A 22167-nucleotide genomic window follows, 5' to 3' on the forward strand; every position below is an offset into this window, starting at 1 on the left:
TAATTCATACCACAGTAACAGACAGCAACAGAGAAAGGGGAACACATGACTGTTACTGGTTGCTATGGTAACCACCAACTGACAAGAGTAACATAAAAAATTTATATAGCAATAAAAGTCAGGAAAACAATAAATTGTTGATTAAATAAAATGAATTTGAAGAATAAATAAACCAATCTTGACAAACTTCACATCAATAGTGATGTTAAAATAAAACCCCGTTACACATGGAGTAGTTTTTCACTGAAGCTCCTGTGCTTGGCCATCACATTGTACAGAGAGGAATCTACAGTACTGACCTTGGATTGCATTTGATTAGTCTAAATATTGCAGTGTCTGAAGTCTCTCTTTTCCTGTGTATATCTGTTTTAACCTAAGGGATCAAAAGTGGTCCACCAAATATCCCATAGATTCTGAGCTAGAAATGCTCCAGTAGTCATGAGCTGGTCAAACACCATAAAATATTGCTCTGAATCTAAAGCTATGACTAAGGTACGAGCTTCTTTGGGACTAACAGTGAGCACAACACAGAGGGGGCACCCACTCCCCACATACCTGCAAGCAATAGAAAACCTATTTGGAATGCAACTGACCTTCTATTGAGGCTCTTCGTCATCCTCTAACAGACGGCGACAGTCCGAGACGGGAGCCTCAGCGCTGATCTCTGTAATCATTCCTCTGCCTTAACTTAGATTAAAAATAGCTAAACGTTAGAAACCGGTTGAGAGTCGTTCCTTTAAGAGTCTTTAGATAGAAGTGGTGACTGTTTCCAGGGTCCAAGGACCGGTGGAGCTCCAAGGCGTCTGACCGCCAACAGTGTGCGGTAGCTTTGGACATTTAACAATCTTACCCGGACAACACAATCGATCAAGGACACGTAGGCGACACATTAAAAAGGCTAAAAAATAATTTTTTTAAAATCTGACAAATAGGAAAAAACTATATGTTTAATCTCCACTCTCATTTGACAAAATTTATATATCCCAATCCAAACGTACAACTGTTAAATGTTACATTAGATTAGATTACTTTTAATTTCTGATTTTATGAACATTTCATTAACTCTCTCATAATCTAAAACCTTTTTAATCTTTGCTTTTATTCTAAATCTATTCTGACTGGTTTATGGACAATAATATAATTTAGCTTAATGTTACTGAACAAAGCCTACTGGATAAAATTAAATTTTTATCTTAATTTTTACCTTCAGGTAGAAATGAAAGAAAATGTCATGGAGTAATATACTTAAAGCCTTTGTGTAAGGAGGCTTGAATATGATTGACTTTGACCCAAACAATGATGATATCAAATTAAAATATCAATAGTTTACAAAGAAATGTGTAAGCTTTTGGTTTCATTTCACATCTCAGGTCTTTAGAAAAGTTGGTGGTATTGAATTCTTACTGAGAGGCAGATCAAAAAGGCGAAATTGTCTAATTTTCCCAAGCAAGTTCTAAAAATACTGGAAACTGATCTTGAAGCACAATTTCTATTCACACACAGTTTTAATAACAGACAGATATTAATACAGAAAGTACAAAGATTTGATGGAGGGCAATATTTGTCAATAATTAGTCATTGTTACACTTTATAGATTATCATTGCATCTTTTATCTTAGTATACTTTTATTAACTGCATAAGCTGAAGGATACAACATAGTTAATACAGTAATTAAGGCAATTCCTTCAGCAATACTTCTATAATTGAAAGGTATGCTGACATATTAAATATATATTCAGAAACAAAGTGCTTTAAAGATTGCTATTTGTAATTTTCTAGAAGAAAATATGCAGCAACACATTTTTATGGTCTGTTTTGCCTTCAATGTGTTTTTTCATCTAAGGGAGCAATTAAAGGTAACCTTAAAGGTACCAATTCAATCATCATTTGAACTTCCTACAAAGGTAAAAGAGGTTAACTTTTAAATCTTAAATAAAAAAAATTCTTGCAATATTTTTTATGGTAATGATTTAACATAGTTTTTACTTTTTGTGACTTGATTGATGCATTAAATAAACTTTTATTTTGTTTCCATCAAATGGGGACATTTGGGACAGTTTACCAGCAAAAAATCTTCACAAGTAAAATGATTTCTTAATGTAGTGCTAGCTGCTCTCCCACATGTTGTGCCCTGCAGACAACCTTGTTCCCTTATTCTGTTTTTGTGCTTTCATTTTTTTTCAATTCAATTCAAATTCAAAAATACTTTATTAATCCCAAAGGGAAATTAAATGTTGTTATAGCTCATATTATGAAGGTTTCCTCAAAGAGCCGTTGTAGATGCTGATGGCTGTGAGCAGGAAGGATCTCCTGTAGCGCTCCGTCTTACAGCAGATCTGAAGAAGCCTCTGACTGAAGACACTCTGTTGTTGTACAACAGTCTCATGAAGAGGATGCTCATGGTTCTCCATAATGTTCTTCATTTTATGAAGAATCCTTCTTTCCACAATGATCTCCAGAGGTTCCAGAGGAGTCCCCAGAACAGAGCCAACCTTTTTTATCAGCTTGTTGAGTTTTTTTAAGTCCCTGGCTCTGATGCTGCTACCCCAGCAGATGATGGTAGAAGAGATCACACTTTCCACAACAGACTTATAGAAGATATGCAGCATCTTGCTGCAAACACCAAAGGACCTAAGCTTCCTCAAGAAGTACAGTCTGCTCTGTCCCTTCTTGTAGATGGCTTCACAGTTGCATTTGTTTATTTTATATGTGTAGTTTTATAGCATGTGATAGAATTTTTAATAAAGAAAAATTGCTTCTCACATATATTTATGTATCTTTTTTTATTCTCATTTCTCAGTTGGGCTAAGTGACATTTATTAACCATTATATCACAACAAATAATACTGTGGGCAGCAAGTATATTTCCGCAATGATACTTCTTTTTTCTCTTGCTAGAAATATGCAATGACTCTGCATTTCCATTAATATTTGCATGCATTTAAATGATTTGTTGTGACTCTTTCCAACCATGCAGAAATAATGGGTGGCTGAAGATGTTTTGACTTACTGTTTTAAATTAGCATGTTCCATTACAGCACAAACTCAGACAGCATTTTTCGATATTTTAACAGGAAAATCATTCAAGTTGAACTAAAGAGATGCTTAGTAGAACCCTTTGAATGCATCGTTGTAGTCTAATAGAACTACAAGTCCCTTGTTTCTTCGCTCAACGGTCGTCAAGTGGTTTAGTGTGGGGATAGTTTGGTTTTGAACCCGGCAGAGGCGAGCGGGAGTGTGTAGCTGGACTGGATCCAATTGTAACGAGTGTTGTAGTTACAGCGACGTAAGTTTATACAGTAAATATGAGTTATTTTGCTATCTAAAGTTGGGGAGATTAAACTTAAACCGTCAACTAGCAGCAATAAACGGTTTGTGACCAAATGAAACACCCGAGTCACAGACAAGCTCTGTTTCACGTGAAACCCTATCGGTGCTAGCTAGCAAACTAAGTTGTTCATGTTATAAACTAACGGCTCCTCAGTCAAATAAACGTTTGTAGTGTTGCTATGCAAATACGTCGCTAGATTTCTGACTTATGTAACTAGCAGGTAACGTGTTGCTGAGTGGGCAGTTGTCCGTAAGGACCATGTCGGCTCCACTGACACGAAGCAATTCGGTGCTTGTCATTGTTAGCATTGAGTTAGCGGCGATAGGTTTATTATAGAAGTCAGGTGTTGGAAATAGGACGTGAACCTTTAATAATGTTACTGACTAATGAACGCAGATTTTAAGGCCAGAACGTCGTCTTTTAAAGAAGTTGTTGTGTTGTCGCTTACAACATGATGTTATTGTGGACGCTAAACAGGATATCAAGACATTTTCATCTGTTTATGTACAGTCCATACATCAGAGTTTAATTTGAAGAGGAATAAAAAGTGAATAATACATTTGATCCTCAGGCATCCACATGGCGACAGACATTGTTGCACAGTTGGCCGACTCTCTGGCCAAGACTGGAGTCCAGGATGGAGAGTTGAGTTATAAAGGCCAGGGAAGAAAGCTGGACGATGCCCAGTCAGGTACGTATCGTCAGCAGATTACTTTATACACTCGGTGATACAAACAAAAAATAAAGTATTTGAACACCCTGCGACTTTGCAAGTTCTCCCTCTTAGAAATCATGGAGGGGACAAACATTTTCATCTTAGGGGCATGTCCACTGTGAGAGACATAATTAAAAAAAAATAATAATAATCCGGAAATCACAATGTATGATTTTTAAAATATTTTATTTGTGTGTTACTGCTGCAAATAAGTATTTGAACACCTGTGAAAATCAATGTTAATTATTTGGTACACTACCCTTTGTTTGGAATTACAGAGGTCAAACGTTTCCTTGTTTTAGATTATGTCTCTCACAGTGGAGTTGCACCTAAGATGAAAATTTTAGACCACTCCATGATTTCTAAGTGGGAGAACTTACAAAGTCAGAGGGTGTTCAAATGCTTATTTTCCTCACTGTATAATTATTTGTGATTACTTGCATTGCACCATATCAAACAAGTATATAAATTGGGGTACAAATGCTGGAAATTTAAGACTCTTGTTATTTATTTGCACAATGTCCCCACAACTTTAGCTGGCCTTTAATGTATTGGGCAGTAAGAATGTACATCAGCTGTGGGCCTTAAGGGCAATTAAAATTGTTACAACTACACAAAGAAGGAGAATGGATGACACTTGAAATATTGTGTCCAAGCAATCCTTGGCAAATGCGATATTGAACACAATAATATTGCAATAATAGTTGTGCTTGTGCAGCTCTAGTTATCTTTGATGGCTCTCAACTTGACACCACCTACCCCTTTTACAGCGGAGGAGATCGTAAAGGACATCCAGAAGTTTGAGGGTTTACAGGCTCTCAGGATGGAGGGAAACACTATTGGCGTTGAGGCAGCACAAGCCATTGCCAAGGCCCTCGAGACGAAGAGCAAATTAAAGGTTCTGAGTTTGATACTTTTGTTAACAGTCTAGTTTTAAACATCACACTCATTGAAATCACTTAAAAATGTTACATTTTGTGTTTCCTTTGGCTACATATGGTCTTACACAGTAGACGATGGCATAGAAATGTTTTTCATTAGTACCCTCTGGTCAAAACATTGTCGACAACTCCCTATTTTGCTCAACCCACATTTTTAGACATGGGTTCATTTAGAGATACACCAATCAGTCAACCAGAGATTGGAAGTGCAAAGCTCTACAACCCCACCCTCCAGGTCCCCCTTGTCCAATTCCTACATTTTCTTTCCAATTTAAAAACTACTACCTAAATCTGAGAACCTGCATTACATGTTTTTTGTTTTATATCTAGCTTATTAGAATAAAAAAAATCTGAATTGGCAGGTCGAACCTCGAAGAAAACTGGAAACTATAATTTGGCAGGAAGGACCTGATTGGTGTATTTCTGAATATTATCTTTCATCTGTCACAAATACCTCTTGGATCTTTGGATAATAATTCTAGAAAATAGAATATGTTTCTTAGAGTTTGGTAACATTGTCTACATGTGTTTTCTCACAACCAGCGTTGTTACTGGAGTGACATGTTTACTGGTCGCCTGCGCCCTGAAATCCCGCCTGCCTTGGTATGCATTTTCAATGATACCTTGTAGATCTGTGTTTACAAGCCGCACAATCTGTAGTTTGATCTGTCTTAGTACAGTATCTGTGTCTACTGTCAGTTTTTGTGTTTCTGTGTTGTAGAATTCACTGGGTGATGCCTTGATGCTGGCTGGTGCCAGACTGACCGTTTTAGACCTCAGCGACAATGCATTTGGGCCTGATGGAGTGAGGGGCATCGAGAAACTGCTCAAGAGCACCGCCTGCTTCACGCTGCAGGAGTTACGGCTCAACAACTGTGGTATGGGCATCGGAGGTGGGAAGGTAAATCATCAGCTTTACGGGCCAGGTAGCAAATGCTTTGTAAAAAAGTTATTCTTCAGTTGAATGTTGTTGTTTTGAACTCTTCAGATCTTGGCCGCTTCATTGATCCAGTGTCATAAACAGTCCCGTGAGAATAACACCCCCCTCAACCTGAAGGTGTTCGTTGCAGGGAGGAACCGTTTGGAAAACGATGGAGCCACCGCCCTTGCTCAAGCTTTCCAGGTACAAAACGTTTTCAGTTTTAAACTGTCTGCAGGATTTACAAAGACAACATTATTAGGATTATATCAGGTCGAATGGTGTGAATAACAACTATTATAAAATATACATTTCTTGTCCTTTTAATATTGATGTGACAGTACACCTAAACCACTCTGGTTTTGGTTCATAATTCGGTACATGCTAAATCCAACTCTTTTTTGTGCTTATTTTTTAACAGAAAATAGCCATCACAAAAACATAGACACAGAAAATAACCACCCTTGCTAAAGAGAGCGCTGTAAGGTAGCAGGCTATGTACAGCAAAGCAGGATTTGCATACCTTTTGGTTCTCTTTCAACATTGCACCCAATTTTATCTAAAATGCCATAAAGACCACATATCAAACAAAAGTTTAAGCACAAAATTAAAAGGGCTATTCAGTTTATAATTAGGCCTTTACAATGTGCAAAATATAACAAGCAAGTATAGACCTAAATAATTTCTCAGAAACACAAAATAAATACAGCCATAATAAAAAGGGTCTTTGGTCTTTTGCTTGTCATCAGTACCAGTAATTTTTGCATTATTTTGGTGTGGAGTGCTTTAGATAGCATCTTCATTCACTCACTTGCTGTCATGACATATAACCAAGAAACAATTAAAAAGCATGCATCTTTTTCTGAACGAGAATGGTGTCTTCTCTGATTGCTTCTGCCTGAGCGATACCTGGACTGCGATGGTTTGGTACAAAATTAAGTACCTTTTTCATGCAGCTCATATTTGCAAACAACCTGACTGTGTAGCAGCAAGTGTAGCTGTTATATATTTACTGTCAGTCCTCTTGTTGAAAGGTTTTGTTGTGCTTCAGATTGAAAATTATGACATCACAACTTTTGTTTTGTATTGGGTTTTTTTCTAAGTTGATGGGCAGCCTGGAGGAGGTTCACATGCCCCAGAATGGTATCAATCACGCTGGCGTGACAGCTCTGGCCTCAGCAATGCAGCAGAACCCTGGACTCCGAATCCTCAACCTCAATGACAACACCTTTACTGAAAAGGGGGCTATTGCCATGGCTCAGGTACAGAGACATTAGATAGTAGCCTCGTACATTAACCAGCCCATTAATGCAAAGGCTGAGTGATTTAGTAGTAACAATTTATTTTATGTTTATAAAAAGAAAAAATGTTTTTCAAGTTGAGTTTTATGCTCAGTGAGCAGCATAAGTTTTCATTGAAAGGAATTTTGTTTTTATTTTTTTCATATCTGCCTCTTTATCAGAATAAAATTTAGTTTTTTTGTCCTAAAGGTCAAGGTGAATAATATGCAAAAAATATATTTTTAGTGAAATGTATTGTGTTGACTTTGTGGCAGAATATATTAAGTTAAAATTCTCAATTTTCAAAATAGGAAGAACCAAGTCGAGTCCAAAGTCAATTAAACCTGCAGCTGGGGTCTTAACTGAAACACTGTAACACACTGATGAAGGCTGCTATTTTTATCTGTTCATTAGTTTGCATCCAAATAAACTAAAGAGGAATAATAGCTCTACTGAAAGCTTCTACAGATTACCTTTAGTTTTGCAAGATAATTAGAATTCAGATTACCATCATTGGTGCAACAGAATCAGTTCTACATGTATTGATATATTGCAAATGCTGTGTGTTCTCACAGGCCCTGAAACACCTCAACAACATCCAGGTGATCAACTTTGGAGACTGTTTAGTGCGACCAGAAGGTGCTAAAGCTATTGCAGAAACTGTGTCGGAGGGACTACCCATCCTCAAGGTGAGTGCTTGGTATATTTGACTCTCACAGCAGAGATGACGCAAACTGTCCTGAATTGTGTCAACAGTTTGTTGTTCTTGGACCGTGTCGGCATGAAGGATTGGAGCCTGTGTATGGAAACCTCCTGAATGCAACATTGTCTCACTGTTGCAGTATTTGATCACCTCTGGTTTAACACAGGCAGTTATTTCACCTTTTGCCTGTTAGTTTATTCTTTTACATCTATGGGTTGATGAACTGTGGATAGAAGAACTCTGACAAAGGTGCCCTAACCAACACAAACAGTCAAAGGATACATTATTTTTGTGTTTCTTTTTATAACAGCAAAATAACGATTGCTTTAATGAAATTCTACATGTTCGACAGAACATTCCTATAAAACTTTTATAATTATTACTTATAATAATCTCTTTTTCATTCTTTAAAAAAAATAAGTAGATTTGTTTGAGTGTAGGATGTCCATGTTTTGCCTTCTGTGCTAAGTGAATGCTGTGTTACATTTGACAGGAGCTCAATCTGTCATATGGTGAGATTTCAGCGGGAGCAGCTCTGGCTGTGGTGCAGGCATTGAAGAACAAGGACAAGCTGGAGAAACTGGACCTAAATGGTACAGATTTGTAAAACAGCAGCTCAAGTCTTTATGTTTTGTGATGTTTTAAGAAAAAAATGGTTGCTAAACTTTTGAAAAGATTTCATTTTACTACTTATGTTCAAGGTGTAAATAAAGGTCTTGTTGGCTTTCAGGGAACTGTCTAGGAGAGGATGGCTGCAAAGCTGTGAAAGACATGATTGAAGGCGTGAACATGGTTGATCTTTTAGGATCACTGAGGTAATAAATATATTATTTAACGTTGTTCATGTTCATTTCTGTTTTACCACCCATACAAACAGCCAATCATACCTGCTGCCACAACCGATCTGCCCCTGACTTTTTTGAACCGGCCAGAATTTTGAACTTTACTTGAAAACATCAAAGTCTAAAGGGTTTCTGGCATTTTCTCAGTGATGATGAGGGTGAACCTGAAGACGACGAGGATGAGGATGAAGAAGATAATGATGAGGATGATGAAGAGGAGGAAGATGTAGATGAGGAGGAAATTGAGGAAGAAGAAGAGGAGGAAGAAAGCGGCAGCAACAAGGTCAGATGGAACTAGAATGTGTGGCTTAAACAGAAAATTCTAATGTGAATAAATTAGAGATCAGGACAAACGTATTAAACAGTATAAATGAACATAAAATTACCAGCTTTACAACGTCCTGTTTATCACCATCTATCTACACTGAATTGGTTACATGAAACCTTAATTACTGGCATTAAAGGTTTCTTACTTTATTTTCTTTGCCTCTTCACCCAAAGCTATCCACTCCCGTGTCAGCACCGCGACCACCAGACGTCTCTTCTTTCCTCAGCTTCCCGTCTCCTGACAAACTGCTGAAACTTGGTGCCAAGAGAGCATTGCTAGTCCAACAGCAAGTAAGCAAACACAGAAATACATGAACAGGAGTCTACACAGTCGGTCAACACATAAGCTATCTTGACCTGTTTCTTAGCTGCCTTTGGTGTTAAGACAGGATGCCATAGGAAAAGAACCCCTTCACATCGACGTCCTGCTCGTTTAACACTGCAACATACACTATTTGATGACCAGCTAAAAAAAAGGCTGTAACAGAATCAATGCAATAACTTAAATACACAGCAATGACACGATAATAGCATCGCTTAGTCTCATGCAACACTGTGAAAACGCTTTACTCACCTCAGCATGCTGGATTCTTGAGGTGATCTACTTTCTGTTTAATTCGGCAAATCCAACCTCTTGGGAACTCTCACACAGCATTATGGTGTCATTCCTAGATAGTCTATTTATCCTGCTATATAATTAACGTCATTGGAAAATTAAAATGACCGTTCGTGATGCAGCAGAACACTGAATCCCAAACCACTGATTCCAGTATACTCATACTATTTGGAACGGGAGAAAATCAAAAGAAACACACATACTTTTCCACAAAATGCTCTTCGTGTTCTCTCTGTTAGACCAACAAAACACGTGTTTTTCAATACACCAGAATACATGACATGGTAGGAAACAGTGTTGGAGCAGCTTTGGCAATAATGTAATGTAAACAGAGGTCTTAAACAGTCCTTGGTGTTGGTGAAGCAGGTTCCTCATTTCAGGGTTCCTGTGCAATCTGGAAAAGTAAGGCATTATTTTTACACCATTCACATCTGCGTATTAAACATTTTACCCATCAGCATTTTGTAATTTAAATAAAAGGACTGAATGCGCTCGTCGTACTCGTACTCGTCGTCTTCCTCTTTATCCGGGACCGGGTCGCGGGGGCTCACGCTCATTCAAAGGTAAAAAATGATAACACCAAATTTCACAAATTGTGCTTTTAGGAATCTATGTAAATATAACAGGACTATTTAAGTGGTTCAAAGGTGAATGTTTAGTTTTGAAAATGTCCAGAATCCAAAAAAATTCTAGGAACTTGATTCTGGAAAAGGTTGGAATTTTTAAATGATAAATGAGTACAGACACTTTCATGTGTTTCTCCATCTAGGTGGATGTGACAGATGCAAGAAAAACAGCTGAAGCCTTCCTGAAGATCGCATCGGTGTATAAAGAGGAGAATAATGATGTCAAGAATGCAGTGTTGGACACAATTGGTAAGAGGCTGAACTAGGATTGGGCCGCATTCATTGACAGAGGGGGTTTATTTTGTCCAGACATATTTTTTTCTCTATTTTGTATCATAATGAATCTTCCCTTTGACTTCTAGAAGCAGGAGATGTCATTAACCTGTTATTGGTTGCTGTCTAGTTTTCCTGCCTTTTGTTCAAAATCAATGTCTTTTTTTCTCATTTGTGGATTTACATCCCAGTTTTTATTTAGTTTTCAGCAGCTAATAATGGATTTAATTCAAGTATCTTAACGTTTCTAATAAAAGTTTTAATTTTAGCTGTGAGTTGATGTGTAGCGTTAATCATACAAGCTTTCAGTAACATTGTGAACTATCACCAGCTTATCTCAAACAGTAACGTTTTCAGCAGCGTTCCCAACTGTTGTAACAATATGTTTATAATCCTCACAGCTTTTCATCCTCCCCTTGAATTGAAGTAAATTGTGTGGAGGATTTGTGTGTGTTAAATAGATTTGTTTTACTCCAAGCTTATTTGTGTGACTGACGTATTTGACATGCAAGAGGTGTCCCATTATCTACGGCCTGAGTTTCAGGTTTTGTGTCGAGCCATGTTACAAGAAGGGAGCCCCGCTAAAATGCGTTTTTGTCCTCACAGACACCCTCCTGAGAAAAGCGTTCAGTACTCCTTTGTTTCAAGGATACAGCTTCGTGTCCATTTTGTTAGTGCTCCTGGGTCTCATCAAGGTGAGCTTTATTAAGTCAATATATTTGGTTTATTTTTGTCACATTCAATGTTTCTCTGGAGCTTCACTTCTCTGTCGTCCTCTTGTTCCCCATCTGTCCCACCGTTCTGCCCCCTGTGCTGCTCAGAGTGAGGACAAGATCAAGCCCGTGCTCGTTGTCCCAGGCCACCTCTATGCCTTGGAGCACGTTGTTCGGCAGGACTACTTCCCTAAAGAGAATGTGGCCGTGCTCGAGGCGTTCATGTCCCGGTAAGGGCGTGGTGAATCAGCCAATCAGCATGCAGCTTCCAGGTACAAAATGCCATGATTACTGTCCTCTCTTCAGTGGTGGTGGACACAAGAGTGGCGCTGAATTATTTTTGCGTCAGAGTGGGAGTGATTAAAACGCACCATCAGTGGAATGTAATTAAGCATACAGTGTCTTTCCAAGAGTATTCATACCCTTTCAAAATGTTTTTATTCATTACAACAAACTTCTATTTATTTTACTGAGATTTTATGAGATGGAGCAACATAAAGCTGTAGGAAAATGATAAATAAAAATCTTTTAAAATGAAATCCTGTTTTTTTTTTATTTACACCCCTAAATGAAGTTCAGTTTTAATGAATTTACCTGCTTATTTACTCAGTATAAATCCAGCTGTTCTGTGAAGGCCTCAGAGGTTTGTTAGCAAACATTCGAGAACAAGCATCATGAGGCCTTGAGGCTCATGGTCACTCTGGAGTGACCATGAGTTGCAAACATACACAGCTCAGGTGTGGGAATCTCTTGACATGACAACTAATATTTGTGCTCTACCTGGCCTTTATGGAACAATGGCAAGAAGAAAGTCCAGCTTTCAGTTTGCTGCAGGGCATTAAGAGGGCACAGCAGACACGTGGGAGAAGGTGTCCGGTCTAAATTTAGTTAAAAGCCCTGTGGCTGGAGTACTTTTATGAACCATTCTGCCCCTTTAAGACCTGCAACTGTAGTTGTTCAAGAAATACTTCTACAGAGTATTGGGAGCGTTGTATACAAATACACCTTTTTTTTTCAAAATCCGGCATTATCTTCCTCCGATTTTATGATTTTGCACTACTTTGTGTTTGCCTAACCCATAAAATCCCTAAAAGAATGTGTGGTAATGTGACAAATTGGAAAAGTGGAATAAATACTTCTGCAAGGTACTGTAGTGCCCAGTTTTATGCAACTGATACACAAGTGTCGTTTGAATAATTGGGTAAAAAGTAGTAAAATCTGCTATCATCCACAGGAGCAACAAATTCTTGGAGTCGTGTGGAAATGCCAGAAACGGGCTCCTATCAACACTGCAGAGAGTTTGATCTCAGAGCTGAGGCACATAGACTGACCTTTATTTAGTGATAAACCTTAAAAAACCTGCACACACGAACCCAAAAATTTAAACAAAGCTGCACTTGGGAAGATCTCCATTCTGGCACAATAAAACAAAATCACTGCAGTTCATTTGAAGCTTTTCTTTTATTAACCTTCTTTTTTGGACTTGACTTGAATGTATTGTGTTGGAAATGAATCTGCTGTTGTAAGGAACTCCTTCTGTCCACTAAGTATAAACTACAGGACAGCAGCGGCCGCATTCTTGCACCTATCCTCCAATACAATCATAACACCGACCTGACCTTATCTCAGCTTACACTTTAGTGTGATCAGGAGGAGCTCTGACTGAGAGTAGCCTGAATCTTCACATTTTCTCAGTTTTATATTTAAACATTCTCTCATTTAATCTACAAATGTTTACTAAAGCCACAAATATGGTTGAAAATGATGTTGAGAAAATATTGGAGACCAAGGGATGGTAGGTTAAATCAATCAAAATGAGTTTAAAAGCTAATGTATTTACTGTCTTTTGTAGCCCAGGGTGCTGTTTGTAAATTTGATTCGCAAAAATAAAGTGTTTGAATGTTGAATGGCTTTGAGTCTTTGTATCTAAATACATTTTCATTTAAAAATTGAAAAACAAATGTGCAAATAGCAAAACACCAGCTACCAACTGTTAGGGCAGGGGCGTTCCTCCTCTTTTAAAGATAGATATAACAAACCAAGATGTGGATAAATGCTGGATCATTTTATGTCTCGTGTTCGGTTCTCTGACTTTGCTCAAAATGGAAAGCCAGTGTGTAAATTTTTTGAGTAGCGTGGAGACCAAGGGTCACACGCACCAAAGGAATTTACCAAAGCCTTATTTGCTGACGGCTGGACCGCAGTCTAGTATTTAAACCACTCCAAGGGAACCGTTGATGTTAGATTCAGTTCTCAGGTAAGGTTTGTATGTCGGTTGTCATTTTATTTTTAAATAACACCTAACTTGGTTTGTGTTTAGGTTGGACGTCCTCACTTAGTAAGCGGACATTTTGATATTTATTATTATACATACTATTAACTATAGATGGATATTTTAAGCTTTTTCTAATCAACAGTAAAACGGTTTGCCTGCTTTAAAAGCAAATTTAAAGTGGTCCAAACTCCAGCAACAGCAACTTCTTCATTCTTTGATTAGTTCTACTTACTGCAAAACATTTTTAGCAGTTTTGATCTTTCACATTTCCTAAAAAAAACAAAGAATAGCCTCTGAGATGAGTGATTTCCAGAACAATCTGTTTTAAAATCATGATTTTAACGCACTTTACTGGCACAGATGCAGTTCTTCGCTGCAGTTTTCCTCCTCATTTTAACTTTGAGCGTAACCATCAAAGCAAGAAAATGTCCTGAAGAGTGCTGCTGTGATGACACCAAACTGACAGTGGCCTGCGTTGGCAAAAACCTGACAGAGATTCCCCTCGGTGTAGATGAGGTGAGGAATTTCAACCTTGTTTAGTCTGCTTTTTGTTTTTCTTTGAATCTCTGAATGAGACCGATGGGGGATTGTGTCTTTATAAAGATCATTTTCAATGAGTTGCATTTTTCCACCTTGTGCTGATTTCAGCCCTGTTTGTTAAACATGGTTCCTGCGCAGTCTAGAAAAGTCTGTAATTTTCACATATCTAGACTTGGAAGATTCTTTCCAGGTCCTTCCATCAAAGGGTTTGTCTGACATCTGTTTATCTCTCATCTATCTGTTTGTTTGTCCGACATCCATCCTACCAGCTATCTTTTCACTATCATCCTTCCATCTATCTATGTGTTCATTGATCCATTATCATTTATCCAACATCCCTCCCTCTTGTCCCTCCGTCTATTAATGGCTTTGTCTGACATTCATCCATTAATGTGAACTGTATGTCTGACATTCATCCATTAATGTGAACTGTATGTCTGGCATTCATCTATTCTGCCATCTTTCAATATATCAATTTGTCCATCCAACCATTATTTTATTCACTCTCATACATTGTTTACATTTTTTGTTTTGCAGGTTAAATATTTGGTATTAATACTTTTGAAAAAAGAACGGAAAACTCTGGTCTGGAATTTTGACTTGAAAATGTGCCGGAAACCTGGTTAACTAATGATCTAATCTGATATAACATGCTTACAGATAACAGTTAAACTGGACCTAAAGAACAACAACTTCCAGATGCTTCCCAGAGGTGCGTTTCTTCACACACCGTACCTCACCCACCTCAGCCTGCACCGCTGCAGCATCATCAAGGTAAAGGATGGTGCGTTTCGTGGTCTTGGTCGAGTGGTCTACCTAAACCTGGCCTTCAACAAAATTGACATCCTTTACCAGGTGAGATGAGAAGGGAAAGAACAATGCTGTTTCCTTTTAGCTTCTCAACTGAGGTGGAACTAAAAGACCTCCTTTGTTTTATGCCTTGCAGGAGTCTCTTGATGGCCTCTCATCCTTGAAGGAGCTGCACCTGGACCACAATCATATCGAGGACATCCAGCCTGGAGCCTTCATTCAGCTCGGCTTTCTAAGCATGCTTGCCCTCACCCACAACCACCTGGTTTACATCCCCAACATGGCCTTCCAGGTACTAGACAACTCCAGGGTAATCACCAAGGCAGACACTGATGTAAATAAAGGTAGCTGCAGCACTCACACTGCTAGAGACATGATTCTACCATAATATAACTTGTCTTTCAGGGCTTGCAAAACATTAAGTGGCTTCGTCTTAGTTACAACTCCCTGAACAACCTGGCACCCGAAGCGTTTGCAGGACTGTTCACCCTCAGTCGGCTCAGTCTGGATCACAATGAGCTGCAGTTCTTCCCCACACTGACAATGATGAGGTCAGACCTTCTGTATTATCATTGGCAGAACACAGAGGGACTTTCAATAATCTTAGGAAAATTACAGTGTTTGACTTAACGCTACATACCAAAATAATGCAGTCAAACTCCTTGAACTTCTGTTTGAATTTATTAGCATTTTACTATATAGTTGTGAAGCTGAAGGAAATTCAAGATTTAAGATTTTTTTTACAAATAAAGCGAGACATGCATACGTATTCAGCCCCACTTAACGCAGACGCAAAAAGTAAAATCCAGTGAAACCAATTGCCTCCAGAAGTCTACTTATTATCATTATTCAGCGTAAATCCAGCTGTTTGTTTGCTGCTAGTTTCTCTTCATTATTGACAAAAATTTATTTTAATTTGATCTATTTGGGAAATCAGTTAAATATATTAAAATAAATGCCTTTGTAAATCTGCTTCTGAGGTTTTTAAAGTATGTAAGATTTTTAGGTTTTGAGATTTATTCACACAAGATTTGCTCTTCCTTTTAAGGCTCCCTGAAGTCAAACGGCTGGAGCTGAGCTTTAACCCCATGACCTACCTCGGAGAAGAATCAGTCTTGATGGGGAAGCTGACACACCTCTACCTGGATCACATGTCCCTTCAGGATCTGTCATATCAGGCCTTTTCCCAGGCCCGGCTCCTGTCCCACGTTGACCTTGGCCACAATCAGCTTCGATACCTGGAACCTCTCTCAGGCCCAACCAAATTGGATGTCCTCAACCTGACCGGTACACCTTTGCTCTCACATTCTAGGAAAAAAAAGCTTTGACATGAAGTGTTAAACGTTTTCCTCAACACTTAACAAAAATCTATCGAGAAAATGTATTTCTTTCATGCAGCAAAGTCACAGTTACCACATTTAAAATGCCTTGCAAAAGTATTTACTTCCCTTAATTTCTTTTTTCATTTTGCAAACACCAAGTTCAATGTATTTTATTGAGTTGTTATGTGGTAGACCAACAAAAATTAGTGCATAATTGTAAAGTGGAAGGAAAATAGTACATAGTACAAAGGATTTCAACATTGTGAACATCAATTTTCAATTAGATTTATGTGTGCGCTTTTAGTGGACTATTCCAACATGAATATGCTTTGACCTAAACCTCTCCATTGGAGCTCTGGCTGAATATTTCGTGTTACTGTTTTTTGCATTGTACTGTATTTAGGACTTCTCTGTATTTAGCCAAATTATCTTCCTAACAACTCTGAGCAACTTCCTTATCTCTGTGGATGAAAAGCATTGCCAACTGCATGATGCTACCACCACCATGTCTCTCAGTGTGGTTGGCAGGGGGATTTGCATGGAAAATATAAGGGGACTGAATTTATTAAGTGATTTTCTATTCATACTGACCAATCAAAGCACTTTACACCAGAGCCATATTCACCCAGTCACGCTCCCAAATGCACACACATTTCTACACAGATTTACAGATCAGTAGGCAACTCGGCTTAAATGCCTTGCCCAAGGGCACATCAACATGTGGCAGGAGGAAGATGAAATAAAACCTACAACTTTCGGATTGCAAGACAATTACACTACCCACTGATTCACCATCGCCCTTAGTAGGCCACAACATTCAGTTCTGATCTCATCTGACCCAGGTACCTTCTTTCTACTGATCTAATATGTGAGGTACCACAAGGCTCGGTTTCATGGCTAGTGGTAGTTTGGACTTGTTATGGCTGTCTTGCAACACAAGCTTTCTTCTTTCCATAATGTATTATGGATTGTAAGACTAGTAGTTGTCCTGTATGAGCTGTGGATATCTGCAGCTCCTCCAGAGTTAACATGGGTATCTTGGCTGCTTCTCTGATTAATATTCTTCAGTTTGGATGCACAACCATGTTGTTGGTAGGTTTGCATTGAGCCATATGCTGTTTGTGTTGGTCTGTCACATAAAAGCTAAATCAATTGGACTAATGTTTGTGCTTGTAATGTGACATGGTGTGTGAAAACGTTTTAAGGAGTATGAAAACTTTAGCAAAGCACTGTACAGCAACAGGAATTTCTCTTAAAAGCAACCCGATCTACTGCAACTGCTACATGCGGCCGCTGAAGGACTGGGCAACGATTGTAAAAGTGAGGCTGCTAGGAGCTTGTGCAGGACCACCACATCTCTCTGATGAGCCGCTGCAGGCTGTGACTTCCTTGGATCTGCGCAGCCGCAACAATGATGAAGAGGAGGAGGAGCAGAAGAATAACGAAAACACCACAGCCACTGCAAAGCCCAAGCAGACAGTCAAGTGTCCACTGAACTGTGAATGTGATGTATGTTTTTTGTTTTTGTTTTTTTATATTTATATACAGATGATTATTTCAAACAAAGGGCCACTTTTTATTTTTATTGTAGAAAAACACGTTAAAATCCAGACCTGGCAATAGGACAATAGGAACTTTGCTTAATTTTTGTTGAACAGATTCCCTCTTGCTGGTGTTTTATGCATATTTTCCTCAGCTAGATCTACAGTAAATTGGGATTTACATTTTAATATGTTGACAGTTGAAATGTTTAAAAATCATATGTTAACCTGGGAATATTGTGTTGTCCAATAACCATTCTTGGCAAGCATCCGGGGACTGTAGGTGGGAAAAGTTTTTCAGTAACAGGTAGATGATCTCGGGCAGAAGTATTAGACACTTGATGTACCGCAGCATTTTTTTTCTCTGATTATTCTCCCAGACTGAAGCCCATCATGCCACCTGTGAGAGTCGTGGTTACAACAAAGTCCCTCGGGGCTTCTCCCCCAGGACTCAGCTGCTCGATCTCCGTGGCAACCACTTCCATTTTATCCCCTCCAGCAGCTTCCCAGGCACCGGCCAAGTTGTATCTCTACACATGGAGTTCTGCAAAATCCATGAAATCGAAGGCGGGGCCTTCCAGGGAATGAGAAACCTGCTTTATTTGTATCTGTCTGACAATGACCTCATGTCCTTGGAGCCCAAAACCTTTGCTGGAGTCCCACAGCTCACCTATCTTCACTTGGAGGGGAATCGACTAACACAATTCCCTGGAGCAGGTCATATTGGAGTTATTAAAATTTCAGCTGTATCTATGTAAGGAAACAAAGTAAAGTTGATATTTCCTTTTTCTCCCTGCAGCTCTGTCACTTGTACCAAATTTGTTTGTTTTACATCTGGAGCGAAATGCCATCTCAAAGCTGGAGCCCGCAGGTTTACTTTCCTCAGCTGCTCCTAAACTGATGGAACTATATTTGAGCAACAACACCATCAGTGTTATTGCCAAAGGTGCCCTGAGTTTTGCGCTCATTAAAACGTTTCACCTGGATTCAAACCAGCTGACGGAGGTGCCTGCTGACGCTCTGACTGACGTCCAGCACCTGGAGGAGCTGAACCTGTCTCAAAACTCAGTTCACTGGGTCGGGCCCAGGACATTCCAGGACATATCGCAGAGTCTTCAGAGGCTTTACATGGATCAGATGGGGATTGAAAAGGTAAAGGAGCTCTTTTAAAGAGGAAATAGTTATACAGAATTTTAAATGTTTTTGCATTGTGTTCTTCCTGTTTTTGATTACTGAACTAAAACAAAAAATGTCTGAAATTGCTATGATGATTCTTGTCTGTGATAAAAGTATATATGCAGGCTTAAATTTTGTATCTGTGGTTAGATGTCAACAGAGGCCCTACTGGGCCTGGGTCCGGGACTGAAAGTTCTGACTGTGAGAGGAAACCAGCTGAAGGAGCTTCCTGACCTGAGTGCCCTCACCGGCCTTGAGATGATCGACATGCGGGACAACCCTCTGCTGTGTGACTGTGCTCTGCTGCCCCTTCGCAGGTCGGTGCACTTACCAGGAAGCAGGTTCTGGAAAAATCTGGAATTTCTCCGCTTTGGCAGTTTACTGGAAAAGTCTTCCAGGACATCCACAGCTCGGGCTAGAAGTTTCCATCTCCTCGTTATTATCATAAGTGTCTATTTTGTGATTTTACTGATTTATTTCAAAAGCTTCTGGTATAATGGGTAATCCATTCATTTCAATCAGGCCATGGTTTAGAGTAGGCAATTCCATAAATGTAAAATTAGCATACTTTATCCCTTCCAAAGCCAGTCTTTATGTGTTTTGGATCATTATCCTGCTGGAACACCCCACTGTGTCCATGTGGGCTTGATTTTGATTTGAGGTGAAGTTACAGAAAATGGAGGTTAGTCCTCTTCCTCTTCCTGATGATTCAGTGATGCTTTCACTACCATGCTTGACATTTGGTTTAATGTTCACAGGTTGAAAAGCTTTACGTTAACTTCCTCCTGTAATTGTGGCCAAACAGCTTAATCTTTGTCTCCTCTGATCGTAACCCTTTTTAAATAGATCTGGACTATCTTTTTGGAAAGCTGCACATTTCCGTTGACCTTGAAGGTGTGTATTTGGAGTAGCGGTTTCTTTACTGATCTGCACCCTCCTGGTCTATGATGTTGTCAAACTTGCTTCACTGTGGACAGTGACATTGGTGTTCTAGCAGTTTCCAGTTTATGGTAGGCTTAGGCCAAGGAGGTTCTTGGTTGTTCTTGAACATCTTAACTAATTCCCTGTCATCTGAGAGTCCAGGTTTGGATTAGGTGTTGATATATGGATGTAACTAGATGTTCCAATAGAACGGTGATCCCAAACCAGAACTGGTTTTGGAATGAACAAAGCAGGCTAACATTATGCTGCAGTTGTATAATCATTCCACCCTGACTAACAGTGGCTTCAGTTCATCATTAAATGCCCCAAATTGGTATGACGTTCATGCCTGTTATCCACTGCATGTAAACATCAGACTGTATGTTCAGTCTGAAAAGTTGTCTAACGTCTCAGTTTCTTTGTTTCTTTGGCTCAGGTGGATGGAGAGTGTGAGGTTGGAAGTTTCAGCAACATGTGGTCACCCTCTCGGGCTTAGAGGTCAGCAGGTGGGGGACACCAATGTCTTTGCAACCTGTCCAGATAACACTACTGCTCTGGCTGAGGCAGCTCCTGTTGGACCCAGACCTGTAAAAATGAAATCCACCAGAGCGAAAACAAGGCCAGAAAAGCTCAAACTTGACAAACTACCCAGGGGCCAGCATCGGAGAAAGGCTGCAAAACAAAAGAAGGCCAAATACAAGAAGAAGAAAAAGGCAAATAGAGGAAATTGAGTTTCTGTTGAGCCCTTTCATTGTAGACATGCCTTTGCTTTTGGTTAATTGTAAAATCAAGTTCTAGTAAAAACTGTGTGACCTAATTATAATGCAGAAATCAGCTCAAAAAGGAACACCTGTAGTAAATGGTTGGAGAACAGTTAAAGTTGGCCTGGTCTAGGTCTTTTCTGGATCTCTCTGACTTGTTTTGATGTCAATTATCAAAATACAGTTATGGGCACAATCAAAGCTCTAAAAACTTTGTATCTCTTACTTTACTAAGCCTGGTTCTTTTTCAACACTGATTCCACCTAGACCCCCTTCTCACTCCAAGCTCCTCTCAAAGGTTAGTGCCCCTGTATTCTGCTAAGATTACAGAAGTTAAGGCTAAAGTGGAGTCTGTTAAATCTGTTCAAAATCAAGGTTGACTAGCCTACTTAATTTATTTTACTTCCAGTATTAGTTGTTTATAAGATGTCAAACATTGGTTTCTTAACCAAAGAATTGGTTATATAAATGGTGATTATAATCAACATTTAGTCATTTCACTATAGAGGCTCTCCAAGTCTGTACAGGTGTTGTTAGGACATCAGTGGACGGCTTCTTAAAGCTGCTAGCCCAATCTTTTTGTAGAATTAGTCATACTTTTGTTAGTTTGTCTTCTGTAGAAGAACAGGTCATGGTCAATTTTTCTATTTGTCTTGCTATTTTGTTATGCGTCATTATTAGATCATAAAAAGCTAAAACCAAAACCAAAGACAAACTCCCATGATATTCACATGCCTCTGGTGATGTCACATAAGGCATGAGTAATTGATCTGAGTTATTTTCAGTATGTTTGTGTTTTTCTTATTTTCCTTCTTGGTATTCACTTTTTTTTATCATATTTGTCATTCACTTGTGTTCTGTACTACAGCTGCAAACTGTTTGGACCATATTTGCGAGAAAAAAATGCTTGGATTTCAGGAAAATTTGGCAACAATAAAACAAGACTTTTTTTAAGGGGACCAGGGCAGTGTGCAATGCTCAGATTTCACTATAAAATGACTGAATATTTAGAGGAAATTTTTATTAGAACATTATGGTCTGGCCAGTGCTTTTCATTAAGTTCATTTTCAAGTCCCTGCAATGTTTATTCCAGAACACATTCTTAGCCAATAAAGGGGAGGTGCTATGGGGTAGTATTTGGCTTGGGGTCACCAGAGTCAAACTCTGGGGGAACTACTAAAGGCTGAACTCTTTGTAACTCAAATCCCAGCTGATTGAGTCATGATACTATAAGTGCTCAACTCGAGTCGTGCGCCTCTTGTGCTGTCATCCACCAAACATACACAAAGGTTTTTCCACGGCATGCTGCTAAAAACATTGTATTATGTGGAATCCTGCAATGAAAATCGATACCTCATTACGGAGATTTGCTTTTATTGTCACTGGGAGGTTCCATGGTGTAATGGTTAGCACTCTGGACTCTGAATCCAGCGATCCGAGTTCAAATCTCGGTGGAACCTTTATTTTATTTTTGTTTCCTTAAATCATTCTGGTATCATCTTTTACAAACTGATAAAATGAAATTATATTTACA

The 22167-nt window shown here is 39.0% G+C and overlaps 2 protein-coding genes and 1 non-coding gene across 4 annotated transcripts; all 3 read left to right on the plus strand.

Moving 5' to 3' along the window:
• The first annotated feature begins 3146 nt into the window (after nucleotides 1-3146).
• Nucleotides 3147-13194, plus strand: LOC124863665 (ran GTPase-activating protein 1-like). 2 transcript variants are annotated; one of them, XM_047358084.1, is made up of 16 exons: nucleotides 3147-3287; nucleotides 3904-4023; nucleotides 4818-4945; nucleotides 5532-5591; nucleotides 5710-5889; nucleotides 5977-6111; nucleotides 7011-7169; nucleotides 7763-7876; nucleotides 8384-8483; nucleotides 8621-8705; nucleotides 8880-9015; nucleotides 9234-9350; nucleotides 10445-10550; nucleotides 11181-11269; nucleotides 11396-11559; nucleotides 12522-13194. In XM_047358084.1, the coding sequence occupies exons 2-15, from the start codon at nucleotides 3912-3914 to the stop codon at nucleotides 11519-11521; spliced, it is 1647 nt and encodes a 548-aa protein (XP_047214040.1). In that variant the 5' UTR covers nucleotides 3147-3287; nucleotides 3904-3911; the 3' UTR covers nucleotides 11522-11559; nucleotides 12522-13194. The 2 variants fall into 2 exon arrangements, with proteins under 2 accessions (XP_047214040.1, XP_047214039.1); XM_047358083.1 differs by having other exon boundaries at nucleotides 11396-11517.
• A 107-nt stretch (nucleotides 13195-13301) lies between these two features.
• On the plus strand, nucleotides 13302-21584 carry LOC124863664 (chondroadherin-like protein). The gene is made up of 11 exons (XM_047358082.1): nucleotides 13302-13544; nucleotides 13923-14078; nucleotides 14763-14957; nucleotides 15049-15204; nucleotides 15318-15463; nucleotides 15961-16199; nucleotides 17493-17743; nucleotides 18156-18492; nucleotides 18575-18927; nucleotides 19102-19268; nucleotides 20309-21584. The coding sequence occupies exons 2-11, from the start codon at nucleotides 13923-13925 to the stop codon at nucleotides 20601-20603; spliced, it is 2295 nt and encodes a 764-aa protein (XP_047214038.1). The 5' UTR covers nucleotides 13302-13544; the 3' UTR covers nucleotides 20604-21584.
• A 437-nt stretch (nucleotides 21585-22021) lies between these two features.
• trnaq-cug lies at nucleotides 22022-22093 on the plus strand. Its single transcript has one exon. It is a non-coding gene; the product is annotated as a tRNA-Gln (tRNA).
• Nucleotides 22094-22167: the final 74 nt, after the last annotated feature.

Source organism: Girardinichthys multiradiatus, chromosome Y, assembly GCF_021462225.1.
Source record: "Girardinichthys multiradiatus isolate DD_20200921_A chromosome Y, DD_fGirMul_XY1, whole genome shotgun sequence".
NCBI classification, from domain to species: Eukaryota; Metazoa; Chordata; class Actinopteri; order Cyprinodontiformes; family Goodeidae; genus Girardinichthys; species Girardinichthys multiradiatus.